This window comes from Danio aesculapii, chromosome 9 (genome assembly GCF_903798145.1).
Source record: "Danio aesculapii chromosome 9, fDanAes4.1, whole genome shotgun sequence".
NCBI lineage: Eukaryota > Metazoa > Chordata > Actinopteri > Cypriniformes > Danionidae > Danio > Danio aesculapii.
In genome coordinates this window covers 1,592,895-1,605,984 of record NC_079443.1, presented here as the reverse complement: position 1 = coordinate 1,605,984, position 13,090 = coordinate 1,592,895, and the positions used below count along the sequence as shown (strand labels likewise).

General features: G+C 36.2%; 1 protein-coding gene across 1 annotated transcript; it reads left to right on the top strand.

The window, feature by feature from the left end:
* The first annotated feature begins 2,347 nt into the window (after positions 1-2,347).
* si:ch211-222f23.6 (uncharacterized protein LOC100141493 homolog) lies at positions 2,348-12,553 on the top strand. Its single transcript, XM_056464946.1, has 6 exons — positions 2,348-2,522; positions 2,621-2,959; positions 6,094-6,396; positions 8,767-8,878; positions 10,246-10,397; positions 11,725-12,553. The coding sequence occupies exons 1-6, from the start codon at positions 2,453-2,455 to the stop codon at positions 11,856-11,858; spliced, it is 1,110 nt and encodes a 369-aa protein (XP_056320921.1). The 5' UTR covers positions 2,348-2,452; the 3' UTR covers positions 11,859-12,553.
* The last annotated feature ends 537 nt before the right edge of the window (positions 12,554-13,090 follow it).

Below are 13,090 nucleotides of genomic sequence, written 5' to 3'. Positions count from 1 at the left end.
TTATCCTTTCTAAACTTATTATTTCATTTTATTTTTTTCTTCTGAGACTAAATTTGCAAGACTATCTCCTCCTAGAGCTTTCGAGCTATGACCACCAAACTCACTCCAGACCTCCAAACTAATCTGACTCGCGTTGCTATATCTTTTCCGACTGATCCGACTTTCGGTTTTCCGAAAAACATCATGGGACCGTCGGAAAAATCCCATTGACTTAACATGGGATCAAACTTTGTGAGCTCATAACTCTGCGTCAGACTGTCGCACAGACTTCTAACTGGGTTCATTTAACTCAGATTATCAATCTGCCAATGACTGATCACCTTTAAACTTTCTAGCCACGCCCTAGCAACCACTTTTGGACCCTAGAAACTGTCCCATAGACTTCCATTGCAAAAGAATGTCATTGACTTAACATTAGATCAAACTTTGTGACCTCATAGCTTTCCATCAGACTGTCATAATTATCTATCTATCTATCTATCTATCTATCTATCTATCTATCTATCTATCTATCTATCTATCTATCTATCTATCTATCTATCTATCTATCTATCTATCTATCTATCTATCTATCTATCTATCTATCTATCTATCTATCTATCTTGCTAATAACATGCTAATTCATGCTAGAAACATGGTAATTCATGCTAGAATCATGCTAGTAACATGCTAATTCATGCTGGAATCATGCTAACAACATGCCAAGTCATGCTAGAATCATGCTAGTAACATGCTAATTTATGCTAGAATCATTCTAGTAACATGCTAATTCATGCTAGAATCATGGTAGTAACATGCTAATTCATGCTAGAATCATGTTACTAACATGCAAATTTATTCTGGTAACATGCTAATTCATGCTAGATTCATGCTAGTAACATGCTAATTCATGTTAGAATCATGCTAGTAACATGCTAATTTATGCTAGTAACATGCTAATTCTTGCTAGAATCATGCTAGTAACATGCTAATTTATGCTAAAGTCATGCTAATAACATGCTAATTCATGCTAGAATCAGGTTAATAACATGCTAATTCATCTATCTAACCTTTTTCAAACTATCTATCTATCTATCTATCTATCTATCTATCTATCTATCTATCTATCTATCTATCTATCTATCTATCTATCTATCTATCTATCTATCTATCTATCTATCTATCTTGCTAATAACATGCTAATTCATGCTAGAAACATGGTAATTCATGCTAGAATCATGCTAGTAACATGCTAATTCATGCTGGAATCATGCTAACAACATGCCAAGTCATGCTAGAATCATGCTAGTAACATGCTAATTTATGCTAGAATCATTCTAGTAACATGCTAATTCATGCTAGAATCATGGTAGTAACATGCTAATTCATGCTAGAATCATGTTACCAACATGCTAATTTATGCTAGTAACATGCTAATTCATGCTAGAATCATGCTAGTAACATGCTAATTCATGCTAGAATCATGCTAGTAACATGCTAATTTATGCTAGTAACATGCTAATTCTTGCTAGAATCATGCTAGTAACATGCTAATTCATGCTAGAATCAGGCTAATAACATGCTAATTCATCTACCTAACCTTTTTCAAACTCTATCTATCTATCTATCTATCTATCTATCTATCTATCTATCTATCTATCTATCTATCTATCTATCTATCTATCTATCTATCTATCTATCTATCTATCTATCTATCTATCTTAAATATATACATTTTAAAACTGTTTAAACTAAATAAACTATTACCAGGGCTTTGTCAAGCCAGCCTCAAAGTTTGTCTCGACGAACTTTAATAATCTAGTTATACTTTCAATGACTATTCTCAATTGTTGATCAACGGTAATCCCAACTCAACATTGCATATCTTGCGATGTGCCTATTGCAGACACACACACATTGAGATATCGATGCTGAAACGATATATTGTGCAGCCCTTATGTGCAGTCTCAAATTTGATGGCATGCCTTGCAAAATGTGCTATATATTGAGAGATAACAAGACAAAACATTTGCTCAACGTGCAGCGGAGACCACATTATGACATTTGGCATTATGACCACAGCTGTGACATAACCTCAATAACACACAGTTGCGTACAGTTGAAGTCAGAATTATTAGCCCCCCCTTTGAATTGTTTTTCTTTTTTAAATATTAGAAATGAGTTATTAAATAGAAATTGGGGGGGGGGGGGGGGGGGGGGGGAATAAATAATAATTATAATAAATAATAATAATAATAATAATAATAAATAATAAATAATTCTGACTTTAATTGTATATTTCATTCTGAGTCAAAGTTTTTGGCGGTCTTTTTCTCTCCGCTCCCCCCACATCCTCCTCAGTGACCTGATTTCAGTTGTTGTGGGCACAGTTGAATTAGTTTAAGGCTGTTTAGCATTCAGTCACATCACAAAGAGACAGCACAGCTGATAAGTTTGAACAGCTGAAGCCAACATGCATCTGCTTGAGAAAAGAAAAGTTTTTACCCTCTTCCTCTGGTATCTCAAGTGTATCAGCACAGCCGGTAAGTCAAACACTTGCATTTCTGTTTGCCTCGTTTATTATCTTACAGAGAAAGAGAGTGTGTGATCTGCTTGCTAATGTTTCTCTTTAATATTACAGGCGTCAAGAATTCTGTTCAAAGCAAAGCAGTCATTATAGGAGAGGATGCCACATTGTTTTGTGATCTGACTGCGACGGAAGAGAATGTAGGTCGTGTTGTTTGGCGGAGACAGACAAGCGAAAACCACCAACCAGAAACTTTCTTTATTATTCACAAAGACGGTCAAACTGAACACCGTGATGTACGGGATAATGTGAGATTTGTTGGGAATCTTTTGGAGAATAATGGATCGATTCAGCTGATGGGATTGAAGCTTGTGGATGATGGAATTTACACGTGCATTTTGACCACAGTTAATGAGCAACAAGCCCAGAAAAGCATCAGCGTGACGGTACTTGGTAAGTCTGAACCGTAAAGGTCATTTAATAATTCACACCGTGCTACTGTTGTTTTGAATTGAGGCATTTCTGAACACACTTGAAAATTTTATTTCCGGTAAACTTCAACATTCATCTAAATCAGGGGTGGGCAAACTCGGTCCTGGAGGGCCGGTGTCCTGCACAGTTTAGCTCCAACCCTGATTAAACACACCTGCCTATAGATAATTAGTGATCTTGTAGACACTGATTAGCATGTTCAGGTGTGTTTGATTAGAGTTGAAGCTAAACTATGCAGGACACCGGCCCTCCAGGACCGAGTTTGCCCACCCCTGATCTAAATCAATGCATGCAGTCAACATGTGAGAGAGGATCTGCAGTGCATGGGAGAAAATTCATATTGGCAGATGACTGTGAATACTTTTTGAGGACTTGGTGTGATTGTATTTTTTTGACCGACAAGGTAATGTGCATATTAATCAACATTCTGCAAGAATATAAATCCAAAAGACTAGTTTTAATTGGTGGTGCCTTTCCCCAGATGTTAAAGGCCTCTACCAATAAAAATAAGAGCCAAAATATAGTCATTACAGTCTGTATTAATCTGTATTCTTTCTGTAAAATACAGGCAAAAATACAATCAAACTCCAACCCCAAATCCAAGTTGAGACAGTATGGAAGATGAAAATAAAAAAGAAATAATGATTTCCAAATTTACTTTGACTTGTATTTCATTGCAGACAATACAGAAAACATTATTTAATGTGTTCCTCATGATCTATCTATCTATCTATCTATCTATCTATCTATCTATCTATCTATCTATCTATCTATCTATCTATCTATCTATCTATCTATCTATCTATCTATCTATCTATCCATCCATCCATCCATCCATCCATCCATCCATCCATCCATCCATCCATCCATCCATCCATCCATCCATCCATCCATCCATCCATCCATCCATCCATCCATCCATCCATCCATGTTTTTCAAAATAAACATGCATTCCAATTTTGGTTCTTGCAACACATTTCAAAAAAAGTTTGTAACAGTAAAGCATTTACCACTTGTCATTCCTTTTCACATTGCTTTAGGGACTGAAGACACCAAGTGATGGTGTTTCTGGTGTAGTTTTGTCCCTGCAAACAAGTCTTAAGATGGGTGCATATTGCACTTTAAAATGCAACACGCGTTCTCTATTGGAGACAGGTCGGGACTGCAGGCAGGCCAATCAAGTACCTGTAGCCTCTTCCTCCACAGCAGGACTCTGTAATGTGCGCAGAATGAACCCAAAGAACACCTGAAATACTGATTCATCTGACCACAGTACACATTTCCACTGTGTGAGAGTCTATTCCAGATGCCTCCGAGCCCAGAGAAGTCAACAGCACATCTGGACACTGTTAACATAGGGCTTCCGTTTGGCACAGTACAGTTTTCACTGGCATTTGTGGATGTAACTCCGTATCATGGTACTTGTCAAAGGTTTTCTGCAGTAGTCCTGAGCCCATGTGGTGATTTGGCTTATAGATGAATAAGGATTCTTGACGCAGCGCCGCCTGAGGGATCGGAGATCACGCTTGTTCAGCTCAGGCTTGCACTCTTGTCCTTTACACACTGAAATTCCCCCAGATTCCTTCAATCTTTGATGTTCTGCACTGTTGACGGTGAAATATCTAAATGTCTTCCTCTCGTTTCTGAGGAACATTGTTTTTAAACATTTCAATCATTTTCTCACGTATTTGTTGTCAACCTGGCGATCCTCAACCCATCTTTTGCTCCTAAAGGACCTTTCTAGAATGCTGCTTTTGTACCATCATAATTACAATCACCTGTTGACATCACCTGTTTCACATCACATCATTATTTAACCCTTTTACCTGACTAATAGCCCTAAACTGCTTCTGTCCCAATTTTATTTGTGTTGCAGGTCTGAATGACATAAGTATGTAGATTTACAAAGTAAATGAAGTTGACCTGACAAAACATGAAATATTTAGTGTTAGTGTCTGTAATTTTTGGATTTTTTCAATTTGGACATCACTACTTTCTTTTTTTATTTGCGTTTATCACACTGAACCATCTCTTTCAGATTTGGGGTTGAATAAACAATACTCAGTTGAACGACAAAAAACAACCACAACAAAAACAAGATCAAAAAACCTAGTGTTCACAATGCTGTCTATTAAGAAGCCATTTCTTAAAATTATACTTGATTGATTCAAAAGATACACATTCAGATTTTGATATAAATTCCCACAGATGCAATACTCTGAAAGAAAAACAAGCTTGAAGTTTTTCTAAGTGGAATAATGCAATCAGCCCTAGTTACTCTGTTTCCACAGATTTAAATTGAATAAAGTCAGATAGACTGTATAATGGCACTCCATTGTCCAAGCTTGAAATATGATCCTTTTAAGTAACCAGTCTGACGCGACAAACTCATCCAAGTCGTTATATTCTTCTCTTGTGTTTATTTGTTGTTCAAAGCAGGAACAATCTTTTTATCTTTATATAACGATACAATATGGAACGACGGTCAAAAACTGTATCACTCCATCTCTTTCTCTCTTTACAACAAGGATATGACATGATCCGTCTTCAATAACCAAAGGCATAATTAAAGCATGCAGTAACAATATAAACATTATTTTGATTGTAGACAGTATAAATGCAATAAACAAATAATGATAACTATACATAATATTCTACAATTTGCATAATAAATATGGCTCTAACAGACTGAGAGCATGCATAATCTTGTCAACTGCACAAGCATTTTTAAACTTGCTGTTTTTCCAACTAAGCAAGCTATGTGCTTTTAAAATAATACAATGATTGTACAAAAATCTAAAATTTTAAGTGCTTGTTTGTATAATAATTCCCCTATAGCGCATGTTTTTGGACTGTGGGGGAAACCAGAGCACCTGGAGGAAACACACACCAACACGGGGAAACATGCAAACTCCACACAGAAACACCAACCGGTCCAGCTGGGACTCGAACCAGTAACCTTCTTACTGTGAGGCCACAGTGCTAACCACTGTGCCACCGTGCTGCCCTAAAAATACAATAGTACATTTGAAACTTTGTTTTGGGGGGCAATTCAATTAGGGCCCTAATTGATTTGTTGTGTTTTGTTTTCCCAGTTCCTCCTGTGGCGAGTGTGACGGGAAGGACTCATATTTCTGGAGCTTTCAGTGTTAATCTGGCTTCATGTGTGGCTTCAGGAGCGCGGCCGGCAGCTCGGGTGTTTTGGAAATTAGGAGCTCTGAAAAACTCGTTGAACACACAAACCAGCTTCACCAAGTACCCAGACGGCTCCTTCACGGTCCAGTCCGACATATATGGTGCGCCATCCAAACATTTAGACCAGAGGAAGATCCAGTGTGTGGTCCAGCACATCACACTCACAGAGGACCTGGAGTTAGACTACCAGATCAATGTCCACTGTAAGTAACATATATCAAATATGTCAAATGTACAGTACTTTATGGTCACATTTTACCATTAAATTTCATTCGTTAATGATAGTTAATGCATTTATTAACCTGAACTGACAATGAATAATATTGTATTTTAATGGTAACACTTTAGTTGAGGTCACAATTCATGCTATTAACTACTGGATTATTATCTGCCCATGTTTAAAATTATGAACTGTATGACTGTATTCTGCATCACATCACAAAACACAAGTTTTACCTTACTAACTATTAATAAACTTAGTAGTTTATTAAGCTAGTAATAAAACAAACATTAAACTAGACACAAAATGTTGCTCTGAGCCATGATAGTTTTCATAATAGTAATTCTTTAATTAAACACAAAGCTGACAGACAGTGAAACAGCTGATGGAGTATACACTAACCTGTGCATTATTCAGACACTAGATGGCGCCAAACAATCAAAAACACAAAGTTGACAGAAACAGCTAATGGAGTATACACTAACCTGTGCATTATTCAGACACTAGATGGCGCCAAACAGTCAAAAACACAAAGCTGAAACTAAAACAGCTGATGGAGTATACACTAACCTGCGCATTATTCAGACACTAGTTGGAGACAAACAGTCACAAACCATGTATTCACTGACTGTTAAGGTGATTCTCAGATCCCGGTTGAGCCTGTACATTTTTCAGCAGTTGTTATTCGGGAATAACATACCTTGGAATGTCATGACTGACCAATCAGAAGCGAGTATTCCAGACATATCAGTATCAGTATTCTATCATAGACATATCAACTATCAGTATTCCAGATAGTTAATGCACTGTGAGATCATGTGATGATGAAAATGTGCGTGATGGAACGCATAATGGACAAACAAGCGGAGCGAGCACACTGTAAAGCGTCTGAAAAAGATTAGTCTAACATTAGGCAGTCAGGGAACTCATTTTGCCACCTGGAGTGTAAACTGTGTCCAGCTTATGACATCTTATGTAGAGAATTGTAAACAAAGGATCTTGTTCACAGATGTCAGATGGCATAAAACAAAGTCAATAAATCTGTCTGTACTCTATTAATCTACCGCATCCGGGGAGTTCACCTACTGTAAACCTATAAATGCAGAAGAAGGGCAAAGATTCAAAAACTACAGTAAAACCACAGGGTGGCACGGTGGCTCAGTGGTCACCTGTTGTATTGTCGTCTTTCAGGTTGGATCTCAGCTGTAATGCGCTTTTTAAATAAATAAATAAAAACAAAGCAGCTGCTTGCCATCGTGACAGCAGTAAGACCCAATGGACGGCCGATCACTTTCACTCCAAAATGGTGGAGTCCGGGGCTGTTGCTGGGCGCTGCTGTTGCAATGGAACGTTCTATTGAGTGTCGCCTTTTGGTCATTCTAAGTTCTTTGGCTCAAGCTCATCGAGGAAACAGCAAATGAGAAGAAGGGGGCGGGGCATGTCAGACACTAGAGAGCAATTGATTGGTCAGAAGATTTGATAAGAAACTGATGTATGAGGATACGTCAAAAAAATCGTTGATCAATTTAGGTGGAAGTGACAAACTAAACTTTGAATGTTTATATCAGGTTTACACCTTCAAAATGTGACTTTTGTAACTGTTTTGGAGCACACTAGCTTTTAGGAATCATTAAAACTAACGTGCTAATATCTTAAAAACATTATACGTTAGGCTTTAACAGCACATCAGTTAACAGTTAACAAGGCATGAGCCTGTTGTCAATGATAAACCTTATAAACCATTATGTGGGACAAGGTCAGGGTACAAGTAGCGCAGACGCTTTCATGCTCAACACCAGAAATATCCTCCTGAGTGCCATCAGGGGTTACAGAAAACACACAAGACAGTATTCAATGGTCATCAGTATCTTGACCACTTCATTCATTCATTTTCCTTCGGCTTAGTTCCTTTATTAATCTGGGGTTGCCACAGCGGAATGAACCGTCAACTTATCCAGCTTATGTTTTACACAGCGGATGCCCTTCCAGCTGCAACCCAGTTCTGGGAAACACCCATTCACACTTGCATTCACACACACTCATACACTACAGCCAATTTAGTTCATCAATTCCCCTATAGCGCATGTGTTTGGACTGGGGAAACCGGAGCACCTGGAGGAAACCCACATCAACAAGGGGAGAACATGCAAACTCCACACTGAAACACCAACTGACCCAGCCAGGGCTCGAACCAGCAACCTTCTTGCTGTGAGGCGATTGTGCTACCCACTGCGCCACCGAGTAGCACATTATAAGTCTACCACAACCACAAGAGTCCCAGTTGTGAATAATTTTAATAGGTAGTAAGAGTGGTTGTAGTTTGGTTTTCTCTTAATTCTACTTGTTTTTTTAGATCCTCCAGATCTGGTTGTTATCCGTCCTGATGATTCAGATAACCCAACAGAGGCTGAAGAATATCATTGTGAAGTGGAGTGTAACCCAACACCAACCTACATCTGGAACCAGTAATTAATAATAGTTTGATTATTTCTCATTTTTCATAAATACAGTTAGTCAGAATTATTAGCCCCCCTGTTTATTTTTTCCTCAATTTCTGTTTAACAGAGAGCAGATTACTTCAACACATTTCTAATCATAATAGTGTTAATAACTCATCGCTAATAACTGATTTATTTTCTCTTTGTCATGATGACAGTAAATAATATTAGACTAGATATTCTTCAAGACACTTCTATACAGCTTAAAGTGACATTTAAAGGCTTAATTAGGGTAACTAGGCAGGTTAGGGTAATTAGGCAAGTTATTGTATAATGATGGTTTGTTCTGTAGACTATCGAGAAAAAAAAGCTTAAAGGGGCTAATAATATTGACCTTAAAATGGATTTTAAGAAATTAAAAACTGCTTTCATTCTAGCCGAAATAAAACAAATAAGACTTTCTCCAGAAGAAAAAATATTATCAGACATACTGTGAAAATTTCCTTGCTCTGTTCAACATAATTTAGGAAATATTTAAAAAAGAAAAAAAGAAATCAAAGGGGGGCTAATAATTCAACTGTTTACACTTTTTCCTCCTGGTTTGGATTATGTAAACCAATATAAAGTTTAAAAATCAGTCAAAAAGCAAGGGTCAATGTTAAGTAAAACTTAAAATCACAGAACAAATCTGTTTGCTCTGGAGTAAATAACAGATGACTGTTGACTAAATATAGCTGTTGGAAATGCCCAAAAGAAATTATTTTTACATATAAACCACTATACACACAACCATCAGGCGTACATCTGAAAGGTCCATCTCCAAAATCATCCAAACACGTCTTCAAACACGGCACTGTTCTTATAAATAAAGATGTTCTTGCCTTTAAGGTGTCTCACCTTACATTGTGTAGTCTAACAGTCAGTATTTGACAAACTATAGTGAGGTCAGTCCTCTGCTTGCAGTGATACATAATATCACATATGCAGTTGAAGTCAATATTATTCACCCTCCTGTGAATCTTTTTCACATATTTCCTAAATGACGTTGAACAGATTCAGGAAATTTTCACAGTATTTCCTCTAATATTTTTTCTTCTGGAGAAAGTCTTATTTGTTTTATTTCGACTAGAATAAAAGCAGTTCTTATATCTAGTCAAATATTGTGTGCTGTCATCATAGCAATGATGGACGAAATCAGTTATTAGAAATGAGTTATTAAAACTATTATGATTAGAAATCTTCACTTCATTAAGCAGAAAAAATATACAGGGGGCTAATAATTCAACTGTATTTATACACAATATGTATTGCAAATGTCCATCTCTATATCTGGTAAATACACACAAGTGAGGTTGTGTTGTCATATAACATCACCCGTGTGTCATTATTCACAGAATGAATGAAAGTGAGGGAAGAGCTCCTCATTATGAAGGCAACAAGCTTTTCCTGCCAAAATCGTCCTCTGATTGGAATGGTGTTTACATCTGTACAGCATCAAACCAGTACGGAAGTGCTTCAGGAAGTGTCCTCCATGTCAATCACACTGGTGAGTCGCTTATTTTAAAATAGCTTTGTTTGATTGTATTTTCAGCTCAGCTCCTATTCTTCTGTTGCTTTCCATTTTGTAATTATTAACAGTCAGACATTTAGCAGATGCTTTTATAAAACGCACCTTAAAATTTGGGGAAATAAGCAAATCAAAAAAGGTTAGGAAGAGTGTTTGTTTGAAAGGTTAAGTGTTTGTGATTGCGTGTGCCTTGTTTTCCTCACATTGTGGGGACCAAATGTCCCCACAAGTATTGCAATACCTGTAAATTTTAGCTCATTTGTGTATAATATTTTAGTCGTCGTCGTCGTCGTCGTCGTGTTACCATAGCAACTGTAGAATCACCACAACAGTTTAGTTACTATAGTTGTTGTGTTACCATAACAACTGGAATCACCACAACAGATTAGTAACTATAGTCGTTGTGTTACCATAGCAGCTGTAGAATCACCACAACAGTTTAGTGACTATAGTTGTTGTGTTACCATAGCAACTATAGAATCACCACAACAGTTTAATTACTATAGTTGTTGTGTTACCGTAGCAACTATAGAATCACCACAACATGTTAGTTAATATAGTTGTTGTGTTACTATAGCAACTGTAGAATCACCACAACAGATTAGTAACTATAGTCGTTGTGTTACCATAACAATTGGAATCACCACAACAGGTTAGTAACTATAGTTGTTGTGTTACCGTAGCAACTGGAATCACCACAACAGATTAGTAACTATAGTCGTTGTGTTACCATAGCAACTGTAGAATCACCACAACAGGTTAGTTACTATAGTTGTTGTGTTACCATAACAACTGGAATCACCACAACAGGTTAGTTACTATAGTTGCTGTGTTACCATAGCAACTGGAATCCCCACAACAGAATAGTAATTATAGTCATTTTAATTATAGTCGTTGTGTTACCATAGCAACTGTAGACTCACCAAAACAGGTTAGTTACTATAGTTGTCGTGTTACCATAGCAACTGTAGAATCACCACAACAAATTAGTTACTATAGTTGTCGTGTTACCATAGTAACTGTAGAGTCACCACAACAGATTAGTAACTATAGTCGTTGTGTTACCATAGCAACTGTAGACTCACCACACAGACAGACATATTGCAATACCTGTTTGACCTTTTTTACCTCTGAGGAAAATGGCTGATAATCGCGCAAATCGGCATCAAAAATGCATTTTAAGTGTTAACGAGCTACAAAAAATGTGAAATCAATCAACACAGCTATTCAATTAATATGAGACAGATTGTTGTTGTTATGTAACCTGACAGTTTTTTCTCTTAATCCTTTATTCTGTGTTTTGCAGGATTCAGTGTTTTCTGCTGGAGTTACTTTGCTGTCATCTTCATTATAGTCCTCTGCATTTCTGTGGTCTTCAAATGTTCAAGTGGGAGAAGCCTGAAAATTCCACACCCACCCAGGCCATCTTTTGAAAAATGAACACTGGTCATCTTTTGGGAATGAACAATGGCCATCTTATGGAAAACTAATCACTGGCTGAGAGTTTGGCAAATGTAAGAGTGTAAACATTGAAACTCTTCACAGTATGTCCAACATTCCCTGTTGTATTCTCTCTTTGCTGATGAAGATGTTGTCCGGTTTCTGCTTCCCCCTGTCATGTTTTCCATGTGCTTTTCTTTGTACCATGTAATTCCTTTGTTCAGATTTCTCGCTGTTTACAGTAGTAGTGTTTATTAATTCCACCTGTGTTTCGCCCCTGTTTGCTATTAAGTTCATCATGTCCTGTGTTTTTAGAGCATTTTCGGCAAATGTCAAGTTTCATAGCATTGTTCGTTGACAATGATTTTTGCTAAAGTGCCCTCTTGTGGTTCTTACTATGGTCTTTCTGCAGACAAATTGTGTTCACTTAGTTTTATATGATCATCAGCTCCCATCAAAAAATATATATATATATAACTTAAAGCACATGCAATAAATGCATCTGCCTGTGTCTTAAATCAAAATGCAGTTTATGTGGCAGATAACATCCCCATAATATTATATTTACCATTATATTATTGGTAAATATCTTTTTCTGTGGGAACATAAATGGTTTGCTTGCGTATACTTTTTTCTGTAAAAACTACACATTAAAAAATATACCACAAGTCAAAAAGAAACAGCTCAATCAAAATTAAATGTAAATGTGTAATAAGGATTGTTCAATACATGTAATTAATATATTTTAAATTCCTGGCATTTAATGAAACTCCACTCACATTTAAAAATTGCTTTATTACCTAAAATATAATGAATTCATGTAAAATATTTTTATTAATCGATCAATAAATAAAATACATTAATTAAAAGATTAAAGTAGTTCATTTTTTTTCTGTAAAATGAAATTAACACTAGTTTTTTCCAGTGTGTACAAATTGTAGTGAATTAATTCCAATTATTTTAGTAAATGCTATCAAATGAAGAAGAAAATGTTAGTTTTATATATTATAATTATTAGTGATGATGAGTGTCTTATTTAAACACTCTTTTCAACTTTTAAAAATAATCAAATATATAAAATCATATATTTAAATCAAATAAAATATGATGTATTGGTCATTCAAGTTTCATATGTTCATTTTTTTGAAAGGAAAAATAGACTCATATTATTAAATTAATAGTAAACTAATTAAATCAAATATTAATATTTTAATGTGACAATAAACGAAGTT

Coding starts and splice junctions, on each gene's coding strand:
- si:ch211-222f23.6 (XM_056464946.1), top strand. CDS start 2,453: ATGCATCTGCTTGAGAAAAGAAAAGTTTTTACCCTCTTCCTCTGGTAT. Junction 2,523..2,620: donor CAAGTGTATCAGCACAGCCG/GTAAGTCAAACA, acceptor TTAATATTACAG/GCGTCAAGAATTCTGTTCAA. Junction 6,397..8,766: donor CTACCAGATCAATGTCCACT/GTAAGTAACATA, acceptor TTGTTTTTTTAG/ATCCTCCAGATCTGGTTGTT.